The following is a 24,765-nucleotide window of genomic DNA, read 5'->3' as shown; positions in this document are numbered from 1 at the left end:
TGATGTTCTGCCGCCTTGGAGGCTTAAATGATTGTATCTTTTATGAACCTAGAAGCCCTTGCTCTATCGAATCCCTTGCTTTCACAAATTCCCAGGAGTAGGACTACCCCCATCTCTTATGTGGAAGCATGGACACTTCATCTTCTCTGAGATTTATTTATTTGTTCAAGGCCTCCTTGTGAGAATCACACATGAACAAAAGGGAGCTCAGGATAAAAATTTGGTTATGAGGTACGAAGAAAATACTCCTTTTTATTTTGCCAATGAGAACATAGTAGCAAAAATCCCCCAAAAAACCAAATTGTTTCTCCATATTTCTCCTTATTACACATGTCTCTTTTTATTTTCCATTACATATGTAGGAGCATTATATATTTTTAAATATGCCTTTAGATCATTAATCTTGTTAGAATTTTATGACATGCTAGTGGTCCCAAACCTACTGTATTTCCAGGAACGATTCCGAGGTTTTAGGCCATTTTAATTGACTTTAACTAACATTCATAACAGCCAGTCCCTGTGTCTTCCAACATGTACACAGACTTGTGTACCATATTTTTCTTTTCTTTTTTTTAAAAGTGTTTATTTTGGGGCGCCTGGGTGGCTCAGTCGGTTAAGCTGCCGACTTCGGCTCAGGTCACGATCTCACGATCCATGAGTTCAAGCCCTGCGTCGGGCTCTGTGCTGACAGCTCAGAGCCTGGAGGCTGTTTCAGATTCTGTGTCTCCCTCTCTCTCTACCCCTCCCCTGTTCATGCTCTGTCTCTCTCTGTCTCAAAAATAAATAAACGTTTAAAAAAATAATAAAATAAAAAAAATAAAAAATAATAAAAAATGTTTATTTATTTTGGAGACAGAGGAAGAGAGTGTGAGCCTGGGAGGGGCAGAGAGAGAGCAAGAGACACAGAATCTGAAGCAGGCTCCAGGCTCTGAGCTGTCAGTACAGAGCCCGACGCAGGGCTTGAACTCATGGATCGTGAGATCGTGACCTGAGCCGAAGTCGGCGGCTTAACCAACTGAGCCACCCAGGTGCCCCCAGACTTGTGTACCATCTTAATGCTTCTGCTTGTTCTAAGGGTCATTTTACCATTACCTTGACCATATATATCAAAGGCGATGCTCCATATAGTCCACGACAAATTTTATTAATAATGTAAATATACACTCGTATTTACAGATATATCTATGACCAAAAAAGAAGTCACTTATGACCTTGTCAGCAAGATACCTAACCTTCTTTGTGGTGCCTTTTGTTATTGTTGACCTATAAGGACTGTCTTCACTCAGTTATTTACAAAAGCCCTCTAAAGGAAAGTATTGTAAAATTCTGAATTCTGTGGCCTATAGAAAAGGTGGCATATAATTTATTCCCCAGACCAGTACACTTAGGAAGGGGACGTTATTAATAATTATGTCAGGACAACAGTTATAAGCCACTACTGTCCCAACCGAACCAAATGTATGGTTATGCTACAGGGCAGAGGCAGCACATTTTCCTGTGACACCTTCCGGTAACACTGAGGTTCTTGATTTGATTAGCTGGCATGAGAAGTCACTTAAACAGCAGTCAGCTGATGGCGATGTATACATATATATTTCTAGCATTAGGATGGGCACTCAGTGAGCTCACCTTGAAGTAACTTACGGGAAATTTTTTTTTCTTTTTTTTTTTTTCAACATTTTTATTTATTTTTGGGACAGAGAGAGACAGAGCATGAACGGGGGAGGGGCAGAGAGAGAGGGAGACACAGAATCGGAAACAGGCTCCAGGCTCCGAGCCATCGGCCCAGAGCCCGACGCGGGGCTCGAACTCACGGACCGCGAGATCGTGACCTGGCTGAAGTCGGACGCTTAACCGACTGCGCCACCCAGGCGCCCTGGGAAATTTTTATAATGTGATTTAACTCAACATTTGAGTCACACCAGTTCTGTCCTTCACATATTGCAGCACTTTTATTGTGCGTTGCGAGTGAATTTCAGGCAATGTTAACCTGCCATTTTGTTCTAATGACGCTAATGACTGAAATTAGTGTCAGACAATGAGCTTGGCAATGACAGCATAAATGGTACGGTCACATTTCCCTTTTTACTGACTTTATGTTATTTCAGCCAGTGTACACTTAATCCAGTGTTTTATTTACAAAGCACTCTTCAACCGCCAGCGGTACAATTTGACCTTGAAAATAAATCCATTAGTAATTTTTGCATATATGCATATGTCAAGGGAATTCACATTTAAATTTTCAAGGAATTCTAATTAACTGGTCTTTGCTCTTCTTCGTTATAAACTGCTGGATTAAATAAATCTTAGTTTGAAGCTGAAAGGACTTGCAGCAAAGGGAACCTTGAACAAAGAGAGCCTGTGAGTCTAAAATAAGATCACATTTTCACCAATCACCTAAATAATGGTGGACTTTAAACACCTTCTTGGCTTGCTCTCAGCTGTGTCTCTAGTACGAACCATGGCTGATTTAATCGGAACACATTCAACAATATTTGCTCAATGAATGAATAATATTCCTTACAGTTGCTTTAAGATATTCATGGCATGAGTTTTTTACTCTCAAGCATTCTATGCTTAATATCTATTTATCATGTTCTTGACAATGTATTGTGTGGAGAATTGCAAATCTCTGGCTTTCCATAATTATTGATTCAATTAATCAACAAGTTCTGTGGGGTTGTAATTTGCTGTGCTAGTTTCTAGTATTGTTGGCTTCAAGAGAAAGTTTTCCACATTCTGCTTTTTGTTACAATTAACATCCCCCCTGACTTTCAGGTTTGCTCTTTGCTTCTCTTGTGCAGGACAAGAAACTAGATGATAATGATGTAACCAAATCTCCTTTTTTTTTTTTTTTCCCTCTATTTAGAGTTTTGGCTAGGGTAATGTTTCTGGTTTCCAAATGAAATCTAAATTGCTATTTTAATAAAAGTGAGGTACAAGGAAAAGTTTAGTAATTAAATCTTAAAAGATTTCTTCCTATACTTAATAACCTACATGAGAGCTACTGTCTATCCCTAGAGAGACAATTTCCAGATGGAAATATATATATATATATATATATATATATATATATATATATATATATATATATATTTTTTTTTTTTTTTTTTTTGCCACACTCTTTTTTTATTTTATTATTTTATTTTATTTTTTTAATATGAAATTTATTGTCAAATTGGTTTCCATACAACACCCAATGCTCATCCCAACAGGTGCCCTCCTCCGTGCCCATCACCCACTTTCCCCTCCCTCCCACCCCCCCATCAACCCTCAGTTTACTCTCAGTTTTTTAAGAGTCTCTTATGGTTTGGCTCCCTCCCTCCCTAACTTTTTTTTTTCCTTCCCCTCCCCCATGGTCTTCTGTTAAGTTTCTCAGGATCCACATAAGAGTGAAAACATATGGTATCTGTCTTTCTCTGTATGACTTATTTCACTTAGCCTAACACTATCCAGTTCTATCCACGTTTCTACAAAAGGCCATATTTCATTCTTTCTCATTGCCACATAGTATTCCATTGTGTATATAAACCACAATTTCTTTATCCATTCATCAGTTGGTGGACATTTAGTCTCTTTCCATAATTTGGCTATTGTTGAAAGTGCTGCTATAAACATTAGGGTACAAGTGTCCCTATGCATCAGCACTCTTGTATCCCTTGGGTAACTTCCTAGCAGTGCTATTGCTGGGTCATAGGGTAGATCTATTTTTAACTTTTTGAGGAACCTCCACACTGTTTTCCAGGGTGGCTGCACCAGTTTGCTTTCCCACCAACAGTGCATGAGAGTTCCTGTTTCTCCACATCCTCTCCAAGGGAATATTTTCTTTAGTGAGAAAATCTATTATAAGATTTCAGTCCTACTCTATTTTAACTGTAGCTCCTATAGGTGTATCATTGCCTTTATTGTTATTTAGGTAACTTTCTCAGGAATGGAGAGGAGTATACTAGACAAAATTTATCTTAGGGGAAGCCAGGGTGACCTACATTCATTTTTTTCTTACTCCCATGGTTTGTCATCTCCCTCACCTTTCAGGATATACTAATGCTCTCATTTCTCTTCTCTACCATAAAGGAAAAGCATTTCTGGATTAATTCTGATCTTCATAATTTTTACTTTAGTATTGATCTTAACACGTTTTCCCTCCTTGAAATATTTGAATTTTAACATTCTAATTTTAGCATTTATCTTTGTAAATGGAATTTTAGGTATCATGGTGGAAGTAACCTTTTGCTGGGAGCCACACCAAGCTCCATAACACATGTACATGCTGCCCCACCCCCCCAACCCTTGCCCCTTCAACCCACAGGCCTGTATGCAGGTATGGATATTTTAGCTAAGAAAAAGGCTATGTTGTCTCTATCTTCTGACAGAAACTTGAGTTTTCCCTTTAAGTGTTCATGTACCTTCAACAGCTGGATCTTTGTATACGTGAATTCTGCCTTGGTTTTGTTGACTGGTCAGTATTGGGAGTAGGTGTAAGGAGACAAAAAGCAATTATCTTTACCATTTGCCTTAAGTAATTTTCTCATGCAAGAAACCAAGAACACATCTGTGAAATAGAAAATAGCGGATAGTAGAGCTCTAATTCATCTTGTTTTCATGGCGGCATAATGAATTATTTCTAAACCATACTCGATTTTCATGTTAGTGTCATTTGCTCCAGGATAATATGGTGTTGACTTAGACTTTGTCCATGATCATTTATTTACAAAAGACCAGAAAGGACATTAACATGGTGGTTTGATCCATAAGGCAATTCTATGGCAAAGTCTTCAGAATATGGGGAGCTAATAGAGATTCAGTGAAGTAAAGTGAAGATGCATGAATTTGGAATTATGATGTACAATGAATTTCTAATACTGTTTTCTATCACAGGTCAGTTGCTCCGGTTAAAAATGTTTCGAGAGGATCATGGGTCATGGATGACAATGTTCTTCAGCACAATTCTGTTTCTCTTCATATTTTCTCACATCTACAACACGATTCTTCTAATGGATGGGAACATGGGGTAGGTTATCTTTCCCCTTTCTACTGTGGTGAGTGTTATGTTTGAAATTCGTAAAAATTCAACGAGAATTTTTTAGCTTGTGGTAGGCTAACTCTTTGTGATAGTCTACTGTCAGTAAAGATAATCTGTGCATTTTTCTTGCTTAAGACATTTAGAGCCTTTCCTCCAACCAGCTTGTAGTGTTCTACTGTGCTTGTCTTGTGTTCCTTCTCTTTTAGGATATCTCTGTTGAGTAGTTTGAGGGCAGGTAAGAATTTCATTATAGTGACAGAATATGAGAATTGGGAAATCTTACTGACTTGTTTACACTCAGTAAGGCTGGGCTAAGATGAAGGTCTTTAGATTTGCAATTCCTTTGCTCTGCAATGCCTGGTTAAATAAAAGTGTTTGATACTGGTGGCATTTTTTTTTTTTAACTCTCTTGACAGTTCCAACAGAGAGAACTTTGTTATGAATGGGTCATCTTAAAAGTGGGCCACCCTGTATTAAATCCAGGGTTGTGATCTATACTTATCAAATCACTAATCAAATCACTGTGGCATGAAGATGTACTAACAAGTAGACTGAAGATTTTTTTTTTTTTTAAGTTTCTCCAATTCTCAGTTTGCTCTTAGTAAGGTTTAAGAACAGAATATAAAGAGAAGGGCTTAGCTTACAGCACTAAGAATTAGATTAGTGACAATAATAAACTATGTTAGATATTGTTGTGCAATGAAATAGTTCCCAAGGAGGGTTTTCATCTATCCTTCCCAATAGATTGGAAAGCTAGGTAATATCATTTTCTTCTAAATATAGGCAAGGCAAGATTGTCGGCCTCTTCTGTACTGCAATTGTTTTGATCTTATGTACAGATGTTAGCCAGCACAAAGCTGAGAGGGATAGCTCAATTAAAATTTTTATTTTTTCCCCCCACCATCAAAAGAGATGAACAGTAATGGGAAAGCAGGTTATTTCACAAAGGTTCCTTTTTGGTACCAAGTGGAACATGAGATTTAGATCAAATATTCAGGCTTTAAGAAGCTACCGAAATGCTTTGTAGTTGTTTCTTGGGTTTCGAATAATGCCATTTACTGGGTCTATTTTTAAATGATGGAGTCACAGGGCGCCTGGGTGGCGCAGTCGGTTAAGCGTCCGACTTCAGCCAGGTCACGATCTCGCGGTCCGTGAGTTCGAGCCCCGCGTCAGGCTCTGGGCTGATGGCTCGGAGCCTGGAGCCTGCTTCCAATTCTGTGTCTCCCTCTCTCTCTGCCCCTGCCCCGTTCATGCTCTGTCTCTCTCTGTCCCAAAAATAAATAAAAAACGTTGAAAAAAAAAATTAAAAAAAAAAAAAATGATGGAGTCACAGACTCTAACCTAGGGAAGTCAGGACAAGCTTCACCCTTAGCTCAGTGCTGATAGTAATGGAATGGGTAATGGTGCTCTTGGAATTACCCAACACAACTCAGCCTGTCAGAGAGGTGTTGTGCACTGTCAGCACTGGGGCCAGAAGGGGAAGGGACCCATTAAAAACCTTGCATTTTTTAAGCTGTTGCTGAAAATAATACATTAAATATAAAATATACCCTCTTCTTGGAAGTTGACTTCTTTAATTCTTTTTTTTTTTTTTTTTAATGGAGCTAAAGAGGTCTTTGCTAACTAGAAGTTTTTATTCTGAGGGAAGAAGGAGATATCAAGGTAATAAATTAAATGCAATAATGGAAGAGCCCTGGCACACTGTAATGCCCTCAGTAGGTAATACTGAAATGAATCTTTCAGAGGGCTAACAGCTGTTAAGCACTCAGTACCACTACTCAATTAAACCTTACAGTGACCCTAAGCAATAGGTTTTTGTATTCTCTCCATTTTACAGATCAAGAAACTGAGGACCAGACATGTTCTGTCACTTGTCTAAAGTTACATTATAATTAAATCTCTATTTTAGACATTGACAAAGGAGGAGTTGGACTATTAAGTAGTGAATTCTGGTAATACATCCTGCTCTTAGTGTGGCACAGAGTTGATTGCTGGTTGATTCTGTTACTCAGTCACTGTAAGTCTATTAGCTTTGCTTTGTATTTTTAATCTTTCAAGCAGAGTTTGAAAATTGAAAGAAGTAGGAGCATATGCAGAAAATAACAGAATTTGTATGCGTCTATTTTAACTAAAATTGAAAGTGATTCTCTTTTATTTTCAGACTAAATACAGTATTCCATGTTTTTACTAACTCTTGAACTCCTCACCAATATGCCTCATCCTTTTTCAGAAGGATCTTTTCCTGAGGGGACTTCTTACTGCAATCCCTTTTTAATTTTTTAAAAAATCCAAAGCAAGGGACAAACGGTTTAGTTCTACTAATAAACAAATTAAATCACCATTTATAAAAGACATATTACCAACTTTAATGACACATGCCATTTGAACTAGTGAGTACTTTAAGGTAGGAATGTAAACTTGGAGGAAAATCCATTCCTAGGGAAAATTGATGCATCTGTGCATTGGGGTTCTCCAGGGTTCACCATGTTATCTGAGGCATTGCCTCATCCTTTGTAGGGCAGGGAATGATGGAGCCAGAGTGTGTGGAAAGGATGATAGGCATGTGGATATCATGACTGACTAGTTTTATATCAGAGGATTGCTGGTGGTGAAGAAGAATCCTGGATTCTTTACAATGAATCTGATTGGCATTGAGGATTCCAGTGTTTCCTGGTTTGTGGCTTCTTTAGGGTTTCTGAGAGGATTCCCTAGAGTGATTTTCCTTTTCCCCCCAATTTTAGGATTGGTTGTAAAGTTAGGTTCAGCCAGAGTCCTTTGATCCCTCCTTATAGAGAACAAAACCCCTAGGTTTATCTGACCAGAACCGCAAGAGTTTTAGCCAGAACTGGCTTGATGAGAGTCAAGTTGCCTGCTCCTGATGTTCTCATTGGAGTGAATTCCCTGAAGCGTGCACTAGCTCTATGGCATTAGCCATCTCTGGAGAGTCAAGCCAAGAGGCGGTCAAATGGAGAAGGAGAGAGGTAAGTTAGCTGACCGGACTAAAGGGACCAGGGCTCAAGACAGCCCATATGTCCTACTACTATGAGGAAAGTATCCCCCCATTGATTCTCTTTCCACCCCTCTACACCACACCCCACCAAAATGCTGCTGTTTTTGTAACTTCTTTTATGTTTTAAGTCATCAAGATGAAAGTAAACTCATCTTTCTATAAATGTTTGAGGTTGTGGATCAGGATTCTGCTGTAGTTAAGGCTCCGATCCTTGGCAGAGTTTTTACATTATAGACATTTTATGAGCAACTTCATTTTTACACGTTGGCTGTCTAAGTAGGCTGTCCTACAAAGTCTTTAGAAACGATGGAAAATATAATGCAGCCTGATAGACTGTGCATAGCTCTGCATAGCTGAGCTTACCCAGATGTAACAAAAAACCCCAGAGGCCAGGGGCGCCTGGGTAGCTCAGATGGTTAAGCATCTGGCTCTTGGTTTCAGTTCAGGTCATGATCTCAGGTTTCTTGAGTTCAAGCCCTGAGTCAGGCTCTGTGCTGACAGTGCAGAGCCTGTCTGGGATTCTCTCTCTGCCTCTGTCTGTGCCCCTAGTCTGCTCATGCTCTGTCTCTCTGTCTCAAAATAAATAAATAAACTTAAAAAAGAAAGAAAAGAAAAATAAAAATCCCAGAGGCCAAAAATGAAGAAGGATCTGAAAACCAGGGCAGTAAGCCTGTGTAGTGACACTCCGAGGCAGTAACATAGGGGTTTGAGTTTACCTCTCATAGCAGGACCAGAGATCAGGATTTGGGCTCGTTTTAGGTGAGAATGGAAACATGCACTCCTACCTTCAGTGGTTCTGCAGAGCGCTACAGAAGATGCACTAGAAAATATAACTACCAGCACAGGCAGCATCTAGGAGGCTTGTCTGACAGGCTGGGCTTTGCTTAGAAAAAAGTTCTGAGAAATTCATAACCATAGGCATAAATTTATGGTTTTAATATACATTTTCCTTGGGATTTTAGAACCCACCCCCTAATCCCTGGCCATTCTCTTTTCTTTTCTTCTCCTTTTTTAATGTTTATTTTATTTCTTTTGAGAGAGAGGGAAAGTGCAACACACATGAGTGGGAGAGGGGCAGAGAGAGAGGGAGACAGAGAATCCCAGGCAGCCTCTGCACCTTCAGCTCAGACCCTGATGGAGGGGTTTAAAGCCATGAACTGTGAGATCATGACCTGAGCTGAAATCAAGAGATGGATGCTTAACCCACTGAGTCACCCAGGTGCCCCCATTCTTTTTTCTAAGTTTCAGGTTCTCCTCATGCACCGTTGACGGGAATGCCAATTGGTGCAGCCACTCTGGAAAACAGTGTGGAGGTTTCTCAAAAAATTAAAAATATAATTACCCTAGACCCAGCAATAACACTATTTGGAATATACCTAAAGGCTACAAGAGTACTGATTCATAGGGGCATATGTACCCAATGTTTATAGCAATACTTTCAACAATAGTCAAATTATGGAAAGAGCCCAAATGTCCATCAACTGGTGAATGGATAAAGAAGATGTGGCTTATATATATGATCAAATACTCTTCAGTGATGAGAAAGAATGAAATCTTGCCATTTGCAACAACATGGATGGAACTAGAGGGTATTATGCTAAGTGAAATAAGTCAGAGGAAGACAAATATCAAATATTTTCACTCATGTGTGCAATGAGAAACTTAACAGAAGACCATGGGGGAAGGGAAGGTGTAAAAATAGTTTCAAACAGAGAGAGAGGCAAGCCATGAGAGACTCTTAAGTACAGAGAACAAACTGACAGTTGATGGCGGCGGGGTGGGGGGGAAATGAGTGATGGGCATTGAGGAGGGTACTTGTTGGGATGAGCACTCGGTGTTGTATGTAAGTGATGAATCACGGGAATCTACTCCCGAAACCAAGAGCGCACTATATACACTGTATGTTATTAGCTAACTTGACAATAAATTATGAAATAATAATAATAAGTTTTAGATTCCTACTTTTCTCTGGAGCCCCCTGCATTTCCAGAATTCTGGAATTCCAGAAAACTTCTAAAATTTTTCTGGTTCATTATATAGAGCAATTTAGTTCTCTTTCATCTCTACTTCTGTCCACTTTGATTTATCTGGGACTTTTCCTTTCATAACCAAAATCACATTAATGGTTTGCAGTCAAAGGAACCAGGACCCCAAGAGGAATGGTGCTGTGTTCTTGGAATCCCAAAGGGGCTGCTGCTACCGCATTTCAGTTTTGTGTTGTTTTTAAGTTAGCAATTTCCTGTCATTCAATTAATGTTTAATTAACTGTCTCTTGGGAGCGAAAAGGGAAGACAGTCAAAGAAAAAGAGGCAAAGGAATCAGTTAAGTTAAAAATTAGGGTTTTGTGGTAATCCCAGTCCCGCAATATGCTGCATTGTTCCCAAACAGGACTGCAGCCTCAAGAAAGAGACATTAGTAGGAAAGAAACCAGACCATTTCCTATTTCCTTCCACAGTGATGGACTTGCCTTGGTTAAAAATGATTCTAAAGACATTTTTATTATTTTGTTTTATCTATCTATCTATCTATCTATCTATCTATCTATCTATCTATCTGCTTGTTTGTTCATTTTTGGAGAAAAAGAACGCAAGCAGGGGAGAGGGGCAGAGGAAAGAGAGAGAATCTTAAGCTGGCTCCATGTTAAGCACGTCCTACGACCCTGAGATCATGACCTGAGCTGAAATTGAGAGTCAGACACTCAACCCACTGAGCCACCCAGGCGCCCCTAAAAATGATTCTAAATGACTCCCCCCCAACCCCCCAGTTGTTTTGATTTCCTCTGTGTTCAACTAGGTATGTTAAGACCAATCCATTTAGAAATCTCTGTTTGACAGAAATAGAGGTGTGCTCAAGTCCACATTGTGGTCTTTAATTAATTAATTAATTAATTTTCTTCAAGTTTTTATTTAAATTCCAGTTAGCGTTAGTTTCAGGTGTAGAATCTAGTGAGATTGAGGTCTTTACTGACCAGAAACTGAGCAAGTCATATAGGGCTGGGAAGAGTCTTTTTTTTTTTTAGTGTTTTGATACCTTACACCCTTTGTGACATCATATTCTGAAGAACTTCTTAGTCATGGAATTTCTACAGCATCAAATGTATAAAGCCCTAATTTAAGAAATGTTTGCCTGGACTTCTCAGATATCTCAATTCCCCAAAGAATAACATGTATAATGTATAAGGAATGAAATGGTATGAAAGCAAGCACGCACGCTCCAGTTCTGTTCATAAAAAGATTCTGAAAACAGCCACTTGGTGGCAGCAAAAGGCATGTTTTAAGCTTAGACTGCCTCACCATGTGGTAGGGAGGTTTTCTCTGAAGAGAATCTTTCGAATTTTTGAAACTTGGGTTGAAATATTTGCCTCCTAATTGTTAGTGAGCTTTCTGAAGAAACCCACCTAGTGATCTCTATAATAAGTACTTATTATGTGATGCACTTGGCCTCTTTATGTTCTAAAACAAGTTTAAATAATAGTATATATAAACACATAGGCACGCATGCACACACACACATATACACACATGCATATATATACATGTTTATAGACTTATTCCAGTATTACAAGGATAAATGTTGTGTTTAGCACTGAGGAAATTAGACACTTGACAGACTGATAAGATATCCTCTGTGAACTGGAATAACTTTCCACAGGGTGCATCCTACTTAGGGCAGGATATGAAGAAGCTGACGTTTTCTAGTGATAATGACAAAGTTTTCTTCTTCCTAATACACATCTTTTTCCAGAGAAGTGTTACAAATATTAATTAATACATCAATATGTGTTAAGTATTGCCGAGACAAAAATTGAGAACTGAGTGAGACAAAGTGATTTGATTCAGGCAAGTTTGAAAATAAATATTAGCGTTCATATTCAGAATCTGGAAAAAAATGAAGGTAAGAATTTGGTGATGGGTGTAATGAAAATGGAATAGATCGTCTCCGTTCTGTTCTGTTTCTGATCAGTTTTAGTAAGTAAGAACTTATGTGGAGAGCTCATTAAATGTCTGGGTGTGGTAAGCACATTCAGTGGATGTGCTGTAACGGTGATAGGCCTAGGAGTGGTGACAGGAGGAAATACTTAAAATAGACACTTTCCTAAAATCTGAGATGCATGGCTTTTATGTACAGAGGGAACAACAAAAGCAAGCAAGAATGAGTAGGAAAAAAATGACCAAGCAAGAGACTGGCACAGACTTGTCTACAGGCTGGATGAAATGGTTCAAGCGCTAATGCTCTCTCAAGGGTATGTGCACAGCTGACCTAGACCTTAGCCCCCATGCTCTTCTTATCCTCATTTTGTAAAGAATGTTTACATTACATTACTCTGGTCCATCTGTGTGTCCATATGTCATATCAGAAAAGATTGATTTATAGCTTTAGTTTCTGTTGCTAGAGGTCTAGGTTTCGGCCCATTATTTTTCCCAAAGTTGAGTTACACTTTAATGGAAAAATTCAGGGTGAAATTTCACTCCATGCAGTACTTTTCTCCTTCCTATGTCCACTATTTTTAAAACCTTCACTAATGCTTTCAGATTCCTTACTCAAACATTTTTTTCTCTTTCTGGTCACCACTGATCTAGATAGTTACGGCCGTGGTGCATGTTTCTTTCTGTTAAGAACCCTGATTTTCACTTGCTATTTTTCAAGTACAAAGTTGGTGACCTGCTACCATTGTTTACACTGGTAGCTTCCTTTGGAGGAAGGGACGTTTGTGTGTGTGTTTTGTTGTTTTTAAAAGTGCTATATTTATTTTGGGAGATGGCAAGAAAAAATTTAAACGGTCTTTTGTAATGTTAAACACTACAGTTTTTGTGTGACCTAAACTAACAACACTATTAATGTCCCAAATTATCCATTTAAATTTTAGTAAATAAAAAGAGAGATCTATTGTTTTTCAAGGGGTGGGCCTAGAGGGACAGATGAAGGATGGAGTCCTTGGGCTGGGTTTAGAAGCTGGGATGGGGGGAAAGCTTGGCTGTAGGTATTCATGAAGTCTGAAAATACTTGAGTCAATAGCTGAAAAGCTTGATTGGCTGCTAATGCAAGGCTGAATGCAAATTCTGCTGGAGTGGTGCTTTACATAATTTGTTGGCTTCATTCTTAATTAGGCTAAACATTGACTTGCTTGTACGATTAATTCACAATAATAGTACAATTAATTACCAAGGCTGGGAGTAAGGGGCCTGAGCTGGTTGCTGAGAATGGGCTGGAGAGAAGAAAAGTTGGAAATGAATGGCTGGGTCTGGTCATGGGGGCTGACCCAGTGGGGTGCTGGAGGGAGGGAGGCAGGCTTGGTGAGAGAGAAAGGGAGGGAGGGAAGGGAAAGGGGATTGGTTGGGGAGGGTCGGGCAAGGGAGAAGGAGAATTACTTAGCCAGCCAGAGGCAGTATAGCAATAGGGCACAGTTGGCTGCTTTTAATGGTATTGGTTTCGCATTACTTGGTTTTGATAGTACAAAGGTAAAATAGCGCAGCACAGCCAAATTATCACGAGTTTACTGTAAGTGTTGTCTGAATTGATGAAGTTTTAAAACACTAATGAAAAACACAATCGATGTTGCATCCTTATTACTGTGTGCGAGTGCATTATTATCTGTCCAGAATTGACATTGTTTTGACACACTTAAGAGGTGTTCCATGATCCTTGTTTACAGTTGCTTATTTCGACTCTCTCATTAAATAGTTTATCAGCTTGTTACAGGGGAAAAATTCGAATGCGGCAATTGAAAGACCTGGACTTTAGCCCCATCTTAGCCGCTCACTGGCAAAAATAACTTGGAAAAGTTAGACCGTTTCTCATTTTTAAGACATAGGTTGCTGTTACAGGATTGTTACTGGGTTTACTATTATCAACCTCACCATTATTATTGTTAATCTTGGGGAAATGCATGCTTCCAAAGTGGAGAAACAAACTAAACATAATCTCAGTCGCCATTGGCTTTGCTTTGTACGAAGGGCAATGTGTTGTCCTAGAAATAGCATGGACTTGTGTGCTGACACTCTTTTTTGCTATGTGACCCCAGGCAAACTTCACTATCGGAGCCACATTTCCACTGATGCAAAATGGGGATGTTAGTACTGCCTTAAGTTTGTTGTGACAATCAAAGAAGACAATGTGTGCAAAGAGATTGGTGTGCTGCCCACCATGTAATGAGCTCCTAATAAGTGTTAGTTGCTTTTATAATAATAGAAAATATATTTTAGTTTCTCAAGTACTTTAGCTCTCAGTAAGTATTAGTTATAATGATAACAGTAAGTACTTCGGCCATTATAACGAAATGATATAATACATGTCAATGATCTTACTACTTTATTGTCATTACAACTATGGTGATTATTATCAATGTATGCAAACTAGCACTAGTAGGTCTTCAATAAATATTAATTTCCTATGCCATAATAGTACATAATACATAATATTAAATATACTTGCATTATAGAGTCAGATTAGTATATGCAATACATAGCACTCGGTTCAAGTGCTATGAATGCATCTTTATGAATATACATAAACTGTTCCTTATTTTTCATCAATGAAAAGCAAATACACAGAGCTAATATAATATTTAATCGGGATTCAGAAGAGGAAATCAAACATATATTAAGTTACTAAATGATTATTTGCTAAGTTTGTCTTTTTTGAAAAGAGGGAACATTTGGTGAAATTATTGATGATAACATGGGAATTACTGACGTGGCAGTCATGCCTATGTGCATGTGTGTGAATATGCATTATCTAGAGACTGTGTAATAATGAATATCTTTAATTTTCATCTCAGTCCCTTTTTCCCAGTGGTGAACATGTAGGAAATCATTACTTTCCAGGCATGAAAAGTTGATGTATATGATAGCCTGAGGCTTACGTTTTATCAGAAGTTATATAGTTTAATTTAATAAATGAATAAGAGGGACCCAGCACGAGCTGAGAAAGTGACATTTCGGTGACAAGTAACCCCCTTTGTCACCTATTAACCCCATAGTTATTCTTGAGGGAATCAGAGAACCAGTAAACAGAATTCTGTTAATAAAATGTTTCATCATTCCAATCGTTCCCTGTCAAGGTAACATCACTTGTAGCACTGTTGTGTTCGCTACTCTGGCTGCTGAGTCAGGAATGTCTACAACTTCTACTCTCGCACCGGATCGGGAGGATAGTGCCTTTCTGTGGTAAAGATAAATGAGCCCCGCTTGTGTTTTCCTCGAGAGGAGAATCTCATTGGAACTGCTTAGCTTCTTTCTATTTCAGTTTCCTTTAGGCTACTGCCAGGGTACCCTGACGCTCTACTTTTTTTTTTTTTTTCTTAGAGAAGCAAATGTGCATAAAATACTTGAACAAGTTGGTTACAAAAGACATAGAAAAACATCATATTTAAGTAATGTATTAAATGGATACCCTTACCTAATTGAAAAAAAAAAACCTGCTTTACGTCCTTTACAATAAAAGATTAGTAAAATATACACAAAATATGAAGACAGAAAAGGTGTATTAGATTTTGACTTGTATTTTGTAGACTACATAGTTTAATTCTCTCCCCCCAAAATGCATTTTTTAAAGATGAGGAGGATGGTTCCCAGGGATGTTGCAAAGCATTAAGATGTTCAGCATTCTGTGTAATAATAGAGAAGAATATATACCACATGTGCAGTTTTTTAGGAAAAATGTTAATAGATTTCTTTGCTTCAAGATCATCCATATACTACCTAAATATGCACATTTAAAACAATTTTTTTTCTTAATGTTTTATTTATTTTTAAGACAGAGAGAGACAGAGCATGAGTGGGGATGGAGCAGAGAGAGAGGGAGACACAGAATCTGAAGCAGGTTCCAGGCTTTGAGCTGTCAGCACAGAGCCCGACGCGGGGCTCAAACTCACGAACTGTGAGATCATGACCTGAGCCAAAGTCAGATGCTCAACCGACTAAGCCACCCGGGCGCCCCTAAATATGCACATTTTTAATATAAAATGTATATTATATGTAATAGTATATGTTTTTCAATATACTGTTATGCATGTATATGTATATATAATATTTATTAGATAGTCAAATTTATTTATTAAACCATTTTACTTTTATTAGAGAATTTGATGTGCAAACTTAAAGCTAAGCATATAAAATAAATCATTGATCAGGGCACCTGGGTGGCTCAGTTGGTTAAGCGCCAGGCTTTTGATTTTGTCTCAGATCATGATCTCACAGTTCGTGAGACTGAGCCCCACGTTGGGCTCTCTGCTGACGACGCAGAGCCTGCTTGGGATTCTCTCTCTCTCCCCACCTCTCCCTCCCCCTCCCCCTCCCTTGCCCCTCCCCCTGCTCGTGTGTGTGCATGCACTCTCTTTCTCTCAAATAAATAAACTTAAAAAAATGAATCGATGATAAAGTTATAAGTAACTACAGAGAGATAAGAGGTTGTAGCTTATACTGAACCTTACAGTGACATCTTAACTGAATATGTGGATCTACATAAACTGATAAGTAAACAGGATTATATAGGTCTTAAATGAGCAACAGATATGATATGTCTGTTAGGATCATGTTAAGTTAACACAGGGCTCAGCAGAAAGGACAGCTAAGCTACAGAACATCAGCTGCTTAAACAATTCACTTGTCTGGATACATCATCTAAGGTAAGTCAGTTTAGGGTAAGTTTCTAAAAATTCAATGACCTAAATTAAACTAGTAGAAAAGCTAGATTTGTGCACCTATTTGGGGAATTGCTTCTAGAGACTTTATTACCTAGACTCATCAGGCTTTGGGAGGGTTTTTAATTAAAATTCACAATAGCCATTTTTCCTTATCTTTCATAGGAGCAAGGTATCAGACACTGTTGATCTGTTTGAGATCAGCCTCATTGATTAAAAGAACATTTTTCGAGTACCTACTTTGGGCACTGATTACCAGTTACAGTTTAAAGACTGATCTCCTTGAGATCAAACAAGTATCCAGAGCTCGTTCAGCTCTGGAGGCAGGTCACAGGCACATTTTCATCATAGCCAGACAATGAATGATGATGGGTTACAAAGACAAGGTAGGAGTCTAGGGCAAGGAGATCCAAGTCAAGGTTGGCAACCAGAGGTTACCTATCATGGTTAGAGACTAAACTCATAGATTACTTAAGAATCAGCAACAAGGCAGAGCTAAAGTCAGGAGTTTTGGAGAATTTAATGAACACCGTGGATCTTCTTCCCCAGCCTCCTAAATTTTGCGTACAGTGTGAGGGAGTTTATGGGCTCCATGTTAAAAGCCACTGAAGTTGGTATCTCAGAATTAGAACACTGAACAGGAGGCTCCAGTGATAAGATCCTAAAACTAAGATTCTACCGGTCAGGATAGGTTAGAGTCTGTGTCAGTAACAAACAAATCCAAAATTTCAATGGCTTAAGACAACGAAATTTGTTTTTTTACTCACACTACATTTCATTGTGAGTCGGTTGGAGGACTCTGCTTCATCATCCTCCCTCTGGGACCGTGGTTGAAATAGTAACTACATTGTAATGTTGAGAGTTGCTCCTGGAGTCTCAGGGAAGTAATTCAACATTCTGATGGAATGTAACATCTCACAACTTTTTTTTTTTAACTGTGTAAAAAACATCTTTCTTTTTTTTTTAAATTAAAAAATTAAAAAAAATTTTTTAATGTCTATTTATTTTTGAGAGAGACAGAGACAGACTGTGAGTGGGTTAGGGGCAGAGAGAGAGGGAGACACAGAATCCAAAGCAGGCTCCTGGCTCCGAGCTGTCAGCACAGAGCCTGGCATGGGGCTCGAACTCATGAGCTGTGAGATCATGACCTGAGCCAAAGTCAGACGCTCCACCAACTGAGCCCCCCAGGCACCCCAAAATTTTTTTTTAATTTAAATTTTAGTTAACATACAGTGCAATATTGGTTTCAGGAGTAGAATTTAGTGATTTATCACTTACATACAACACCCAATGCTCATCACAACAAATGCCCTCCTTGATACCCATCACCAATTTGGTCCATCTCCCACTCACCTCCCTCCTTCAACTCTGTTTGTTCTGTATCACTGAGAGTCTCTTGGAGTCTGTTTTCCTCTCTCCTCTTCCCCTTCCCCTCCCCCTGCTTCCCATATGTTCATCTGTTTTATTTCTTAAATTCCACATATGAGTGAAATCATATGGTATTTGTCTTTCTTTGATTGATTTATTTCACATAGCATAATAATACATTCTAGCTCCATCCATGTCATTGCAAATGGCAAGATTGCATTCTTTTTGATAGCTGATTAATATTCCATCATATATATATGTGTATATATATATGTATATATAACCCACATCTTCTTTATTCATTCATTAGTTGATGGACATTTGGGCTCTCTCCATAGTTTGGCTATTGTTGATAATGCTGCTATAAATTTAAGGGTGCATGTACCCCTTCAAATCTGTGTTTGTATCCTTTGGGTAAATACCTAATAAGGCAGTTGCTGGATCATAGGGTAATTCTATTTTCCATTCTTTTGAGGAACCTCTTTACTATTCTCCAGAGTGGCTGCACCAATTTGCATTCCTATCAACAGTGCAAGAGGGTTCCCCTTTCTCTGCATTCTCTCCAACACCTATTGTTTCTTGTATTGTTAATTTTAGGCATTCTGACAGGTGTAAGGTGGTATCCGAATGTGGCTTTGATTTATATTTCCCTGATGATGAGTGATGTTATGTATCTTTTTATGTGTCTGTTAGCCATCTGGATGTCGACTTTGGAAAAGTATCTATTCATGTCTTCTGCCCATTTCTTACCTGGGCTGTTGTTTTTTGGGTGTTGAGTTTGTTAAGTTCTTTACAGATTTTGGATACTAATGCTTTATCAGATATGTGATTTACAATTACCTTCTCCCATTCCACAGGCTGCCTTTTAGTTTTGTTGATTGTTTCCTTCACTGTGTGGAAGCTTTTGATTTTGATGAGGTCCCAATAGTTCATGTTTGCTTTTGTTTCCCTTGCCTTCAGTGACATATCTAGTAAGAAGTTGTTCTGGCCAAGGTCACAGAGGTTGCTGCCTGTGTTCTCCTCTAGGATTTTGATGGTTTCCTGTCTCACATTTAGGTCTTTCATCTATTTTGAATTTATTTTTGTGTATGGTGTAAGAAAGTGGTCTAGTTTCATTCTGCATGTCACCATCCAATATTCCCAACACTGCTTGTTGAAGAGACTGTCTTTTTTCCATTGGATACTCTTTACTGCTTTGTTAAAGACTAGTTGACACACAACTTTGATTAGCACTAATTACTTGGCCCCAACCAAGCACAAGGAGACTGGAAACTGTATCCAGGAAGAATTAGGATATCAGGAAGCACATAATCGCTTCCTAGTTGAGGTAAGAGTGGCCGCATATGGTAGTCAGTAGCATTATTCCAGGTACATGGTATGATTGCAGTTCCCAGCCTCCTTCTGCACTTTCTAACAGTGTCTTTCTTCCTATAAAGGGGATATATATATATAATGATTTTTACAAAATCATTGTAACTATGATGTGACAGAAAAGGAATGAATGAATTTCACATCAAAATCTGATTGATGTGTATGCAGAATCTAATCTAGTTGTATGCAGTGTTAATATCATATGGCCAATCAGGTAATTAAAAGCACAGTAATTGATCAGAGAAATCTATTTGATAGCAGGAATGAATGGTTTCAAGGTATTATTGATCGATTGATAGTTAACATGCTCTGGTTCAGTTCTTGTGTACCTCTAGTATACATTTTGATTTGGTGAATATATTCATTGTGTTGGGTGTTTCTCATGCCATGTCTGTTCTGAACACTTTCAATGTCATCTATGATTATTAGAAATAAATGAGTTGAGTTAGTGGATTTAGGAGAAAAGACACTGGTCAGTGGGACCTTATGAAGATATGGGTAAATATATAATTTGTCAGAGAAATTATGAGATGTTTTGCCTTCTTATGTCTACAAAATTGAGATAAGTCAAGAACACAGCTGGAATTTGATCAATTAGAATAGAGAATCCAACTGAGGCTGAACTTATGCACTCCTCCTGGTTGCCCTGGCAACAGGGCCCCTTTCCATGCTAGCAATATTATAGTGTGAGTGAAGAAATAATTGGAGGTACAGAAATATTTGTTCAAGTCAATTCCTCCTTTTGGGAAAGTTAAGGAGGAGTTTGCTAAAGGCAAAAGATGAGGTCATGAGAGGGGAAGAATTTGAATTAAAAAAGAAAAAAAAATAATTAAATTGAACCTGAGCCTGAAAGCTTCTGGGCATAGCACTGCTCATAGCAATGTTTCTTCCCGACTTTGGTTGAAGGCAGAGTAGATAGTAAATCACATGGTTGCATATCTACATTATCTCTTCCATTGTAGCCCAGGAAAAGCACTGGACTGGGAAATTGTGACCTGTATAATTGGCTTGGATTGGAGCCATCTGCTTTGTGGATTGCTCTGCCTGCTCTTACAGCTAGCCAGGAAGTTCTCATTTGCCCAGAAGGGTTAAGAGGGAGTCAAAACAGCCTTGCCCATATTTTTCCTGTGAATTTAGCTTACTTTGTTTTTAATGTTGTCCTTAGGTGTATTTTATCCGTGCCACATATATCTTTCAAATTCTGCTCAATAGTCTCAGCCTTTTCTCCTTTTATTAAATATATGTCGACTGTGCACCACTGCTTGGAGAACAGAGAGATTGGGAGGAGTTAGCAATGAGCATTTCCTGTTTCACTTCTGCCTTTTCTTTCTCTGAACCCTTCCCACTAGCAAAAGAAGAGGATACAAGGTGATCCCTTTATCCCATTCCCTGTAGCCAGAGTAAAATAAGGAAGAAAACTACAAAGCATTACTTAAACTGTGGTGTCGGGGCACTCTGGCACATATGGTTGCCCTACCTAAAATCAGTAGGAGAGAATAGAGAGAGACCTGGATAGAAAAAGGATCATCTGGGGATGTTCTAGAAAGAAGACTTGGCCTTGATGCACACTGAATATTCCTGGATAGTTGTAATTACTTTGTAGCCAATTTCAGTTTCTAATAGGGACCATGAGATTGTTTCAAGATAAAGGATCTCATGGCCTCTTGTCCATGAATAACTTGTATCAGGTTAGAATATAGTAAGAATGAGTTCCTAGAAAGTTTTACAAATCCATGTTCATAGTAAAGCCTCAGGAAAGGCCTTATTATTGACCAGAGTGTGGTCAAGGTTAAGGACTGACTGACCAAGTGAATTCCATTTTCTGCTCCCATGACTATTGCTTAAGAAAATTTAAATACGTTCCATTTTGCTTAAGGCAAACCTATCAAGCTCCATTTTTTTTCAACTCAGATCCTGACTGGAGTAAAGGGGGACCCCTGTCATAGGAGAAAATGACAGTAACTGTATTCAGTGGGCAGCCTTTGAGGTGGTCCTGATGTTCCCTGCTTCTGATATTCAAGCCAGTGTAGGGTGAGTGTAGGTTGAACCAAGTGGCTAGCTTTTAATGAATAAAATATAGTAAGATGATGGGGTATTATTTCTAAGATTAGACTTATATCTTGTTTGCCTTTTTTTCTGTCTGTCTCCATCTCTGTCTATGTCTGTCTGTCTGTCTCTCTCTTGGAACCCTTACTCTGGAGCAAAATTACCACACACAATTTCTGTAGTCTTATGGGAGGACTGTGTGGCAAGGAGCTGTTTCCAAACATCCCTCAAGGACCTAAGACCCACCAGCAGTCATGTGAGTGTGTTTGTAAGCCAGGCCTCCCCAAATCAAGCCTTGAGAAGACTGTTGCCTCTGCTGGTGTGGGAATTGTAGCCTGTGACCTGGCCTCTGAGCCAGAGGATGCTGTTCAACTGTGCTCAGATTCCTGACCCACAGAAATAGTGAGATAATAAATGCTTACTGTTACAAACCACTACATTTTGGGATAATTTATTCTTCAGCAGTGAATAGTTAATATACTGTACTCAAATAATGGGTTCTGTGTGATGAAAATGTTCAGAAAGAAAAAAAAAATACATAGACACAGACACACAGCAGACACACACACACACACACACACACACACACACACACACATCTCGAATTGCCACAAAACAAATTCCCTTTGTATGCTGTGTAGTTTTTCCTATATATACTCTTCTTCAGTCTCTGCACTAATTTTATTTTCTGCTCCATGCTTTTCTGGATATCGTCCTCCATGTTGATGGTGGGGAAACGTTAAAGCTGTCCCATAAAATATTAGCAAGTAATCAACAGAGAACCCAGTCTCAGGCTTAAAGACCATGCATTGCATCATACAGTGTATATTTGGGAGAAGCACTACAGGTCTTTCTTAGGAAAACCAAAAGGAAAATTTTCCTGTGAGTTTTCATAAAGAGAACCCTCTAAAATGTAGAGAATGACATCCTCAAGAACATTCCTAACAAATCCTTACAGTAAATATAACAGTGAATTTTAAATGTTTGTTTGTTTGTTTATTTATTTATTTATTTGGAGTGAGAGAGAGAAAGCAGGGGAGGGGTGGAGAGAGAGAGAGAGAGAGAGAGAGAGAGAGAGAGAGAGAGAGAGAAGAATCCCAAGTAGGCTCTGTGCTGTCAGTGGAGAGCTTGACACAGAGCTCTATCCCACGAACGGTGAGATCATGACCTGAGCTGAGCCCCACAGGTGCCCAACAAAGAAGATTTTTTTAATGTTTTATTTATTTGAGAGAGAGAGGGAGAGAGAGAGACAGAGGAAGTGGCAGAGAGAGAAGAGGACAGAAGATCCAAAGTGGGCCCTGCACTGTCAGTGCAGAATCTGATGCAGGGTTCAAACTCATGAACTATGAGATCCTGACCTGAGCCAAAGTCGGTCACTTAACCTACTGAGCTACCCAAGCGGCCCAATAATAATTTTTAATGAGCTGTTTCCTTCCAAGTCTGTCAATATGGTCTTTATTTCTAGTCTTAATGACTAATCTAATTGTAGGTATGGCACCCAGGTAAAACTTAACTAGCTTCCAAGGAGAATGTCTTCCATATTTGCCCTTTTCTTTTTTTTTTTTTTAAATTTTTTTTTTCAACGTTTTTTATTTATTTTTGGGACAGAGAGAGACAGAGCATGAACGGGGGAGGGGCAGAGAGAGAGGGAGACACAGAATTGGAAACAGGCTCCAGGCTCCGAGCCATCAGCCCAGAGCCTGACGCGGGGCTCGAACTCACGGACCGCGAGATCGTGACCTGGCTGAAGTCGGACGCTTAACCGACTGCGCCACCCAGGCGCCCCCATATTTGCCCTTTTCAACAACAGCAAGCTGATACCACATCAGAGAGGTGTTAGTCAAATTTCTTCCACAGATGGTGGGTTGTCTTTTAAGAATGGTTTAAAGTTCCACCTTGTGACCAAGGAAAGCATAGTTGGCAGGTAACTTCTTAAATTCTTTTCTAGGTATAGAATTCTATGATCTTTTTCCTCAAGCCTAATTTTAGTATTTGCTACAGAAAAGATAACATATTTGGCTTGAAAAACCCGCTGAAGGAATGTTCAGGCAACTTCCCATACTATTCTGACTATAGGGGTAGCTAAAACGCTACAGGATTTTTCAGTTTCTTTCTTTAGCACAGTACAGATTCTTAGAGTCATCAGATTATAGGTGCCATATACCACTTCAATTTAGGAATAATGGTGTCATGCTCTTTTAGTTAGGCATGAGAAAGTACCTGTATTTAAAACTATTTCCAGACTTGGCAGTTTTTACTGCAGCCTGCACATGTGCAAATAATTCTTACTAAAATCACTTAACACTTCCTCAAGAGCCATGTGTGACACACTGATTTATGAGTATATCCTTTTAGTAGGAAATGAGTTTGAATTTTACTTTAGGAAGTAAGAGTTATATTGCAAGCGGAAATATAAAAAGATAGATAAAAATCCTTTCAGCTAGTAATGTCACAACATCTCTAATCAAAGAAAGCACAACAGAGCCATAGGAATATCCTTTTACTTTGTAGGATGAAGCAAAAAAATTCCCTTTAATGTTTCAAAAGAGGATAGAAGCAAAATATTCTTTGTGATAGACGTTTGTTAATGCGCAGTGCAGATTTATTATTATGTCTTCAAAAATTAATTTAAAATCACACCCCGCCCCCCACCCTCGTATAAAGTCCTTGGAGGCTTCCGGCATTCACCTTGTACTTGTTCCATTCTGTCTTCTAGTAACTTGGTGATTATTCCTTTCACTCACTAAGAGGCTTTAGCACCTATCTCCGTCTTGCTCTTTGCCACGAGTCTTGACATCATCCTGTGCAGGTCCCAAATCTACTTGGTCACCTGTGATCTCCTAGTCAAACCAACCAATGGATATCTCTCAGTCTTTATTTTGCTCTACCAGAGAGGGCAAGGGAGCTCTAGCACTTGGCACTTACCACCTTTCCTGCCATCTTGAAACCTTCTTGGTTTCTCATGCCATACCTTTCCCTCCTTTCTTTATTCTCTCCTCTCATGGTACTGCTCTTACAGTGTTCTTTAGGCTCCCATCACTCAGGGTTGTAGTCTGATTTTCTTATTCTATTCAGGCTCCTTGAATGAGATCGACCCTTTTGGCTTGATTGACTATTTTTATATGTGTGATTCTAAAATATTTATATTTATCCCTAATTTTAGTTCTGAGTTTCATGTCATACTAATATCTATTTGAGTATATCAACAATATTCAAGCTAAATAAATTCACAGTTGAACTCATTTCACACCCCAGACCCCACCCCTGCTGGCTTCCTCTGTTCCCTACCAGTGAATGGCTCGTTAG

The 24,765-nt window shown here is 38.8% G+C and overlaps 1 protein-coding gene and 1 long non-coding RNA gene across 6 annotated transcripts in view; one reads left to right on the top strand and one right to left on the bottom strand.

Moving 5' to 3' along the window:
- LOC131519734 (uncharacterized) overlaps nt 1–17,552 on the bottom strand; it is a 61,604-nt gene extending 44,052 nt beyond the window's left edge. The window contains exon 1 of the long non-coding RNA XR_009265764.1: nt 17,442–17,552. This is a non-coding gene — a long non-coding RNA (uncharacterized LOC131519734). The remainder of the gene's footprint in view (nt 1–17,441) is intronic.
- Nucleotides 1–24,765, top strand: part of TMEM117 (transmembrane protein 117) — a 521,337-nt gene that overhangs the window by 86,616 nt on the left and 409,956 nt on the right. For 4 of the 5 annotated variants that reach the window (XM_058743055.1, XM_058743050.1, XM_058743051.1 and 1 more), the window contains one exon: nt 4,879–5,011. In XM_058743055.1, coding sequence (XP_058599038.1) covers nt 4,879–5,011 — 133 coding nt within the window. The other variant, XM_058743054.1, reaches the window with a different exon arrangement.

This window comes from Neofelis nebulosa, chromosome 8 (assembly GCF_028018385.1).
Source record: "Neofelis nebulosa isolate mNeoNeb1 chromosome 8, mNeoNeb1.pri, whole genome shotgun sequence".
Taxonomy (NCBI): Eukaryota; Metazoa; Chordata; class Mammalia; order Carnivora; family Felidae; genus Neofelis; species Neofelis nebulosa.
The sequence above is the reverse complement of the archived record's forward strand: the minus strand, read 5'-3'. Positions and strand labels throughout refer to the sequence as shown.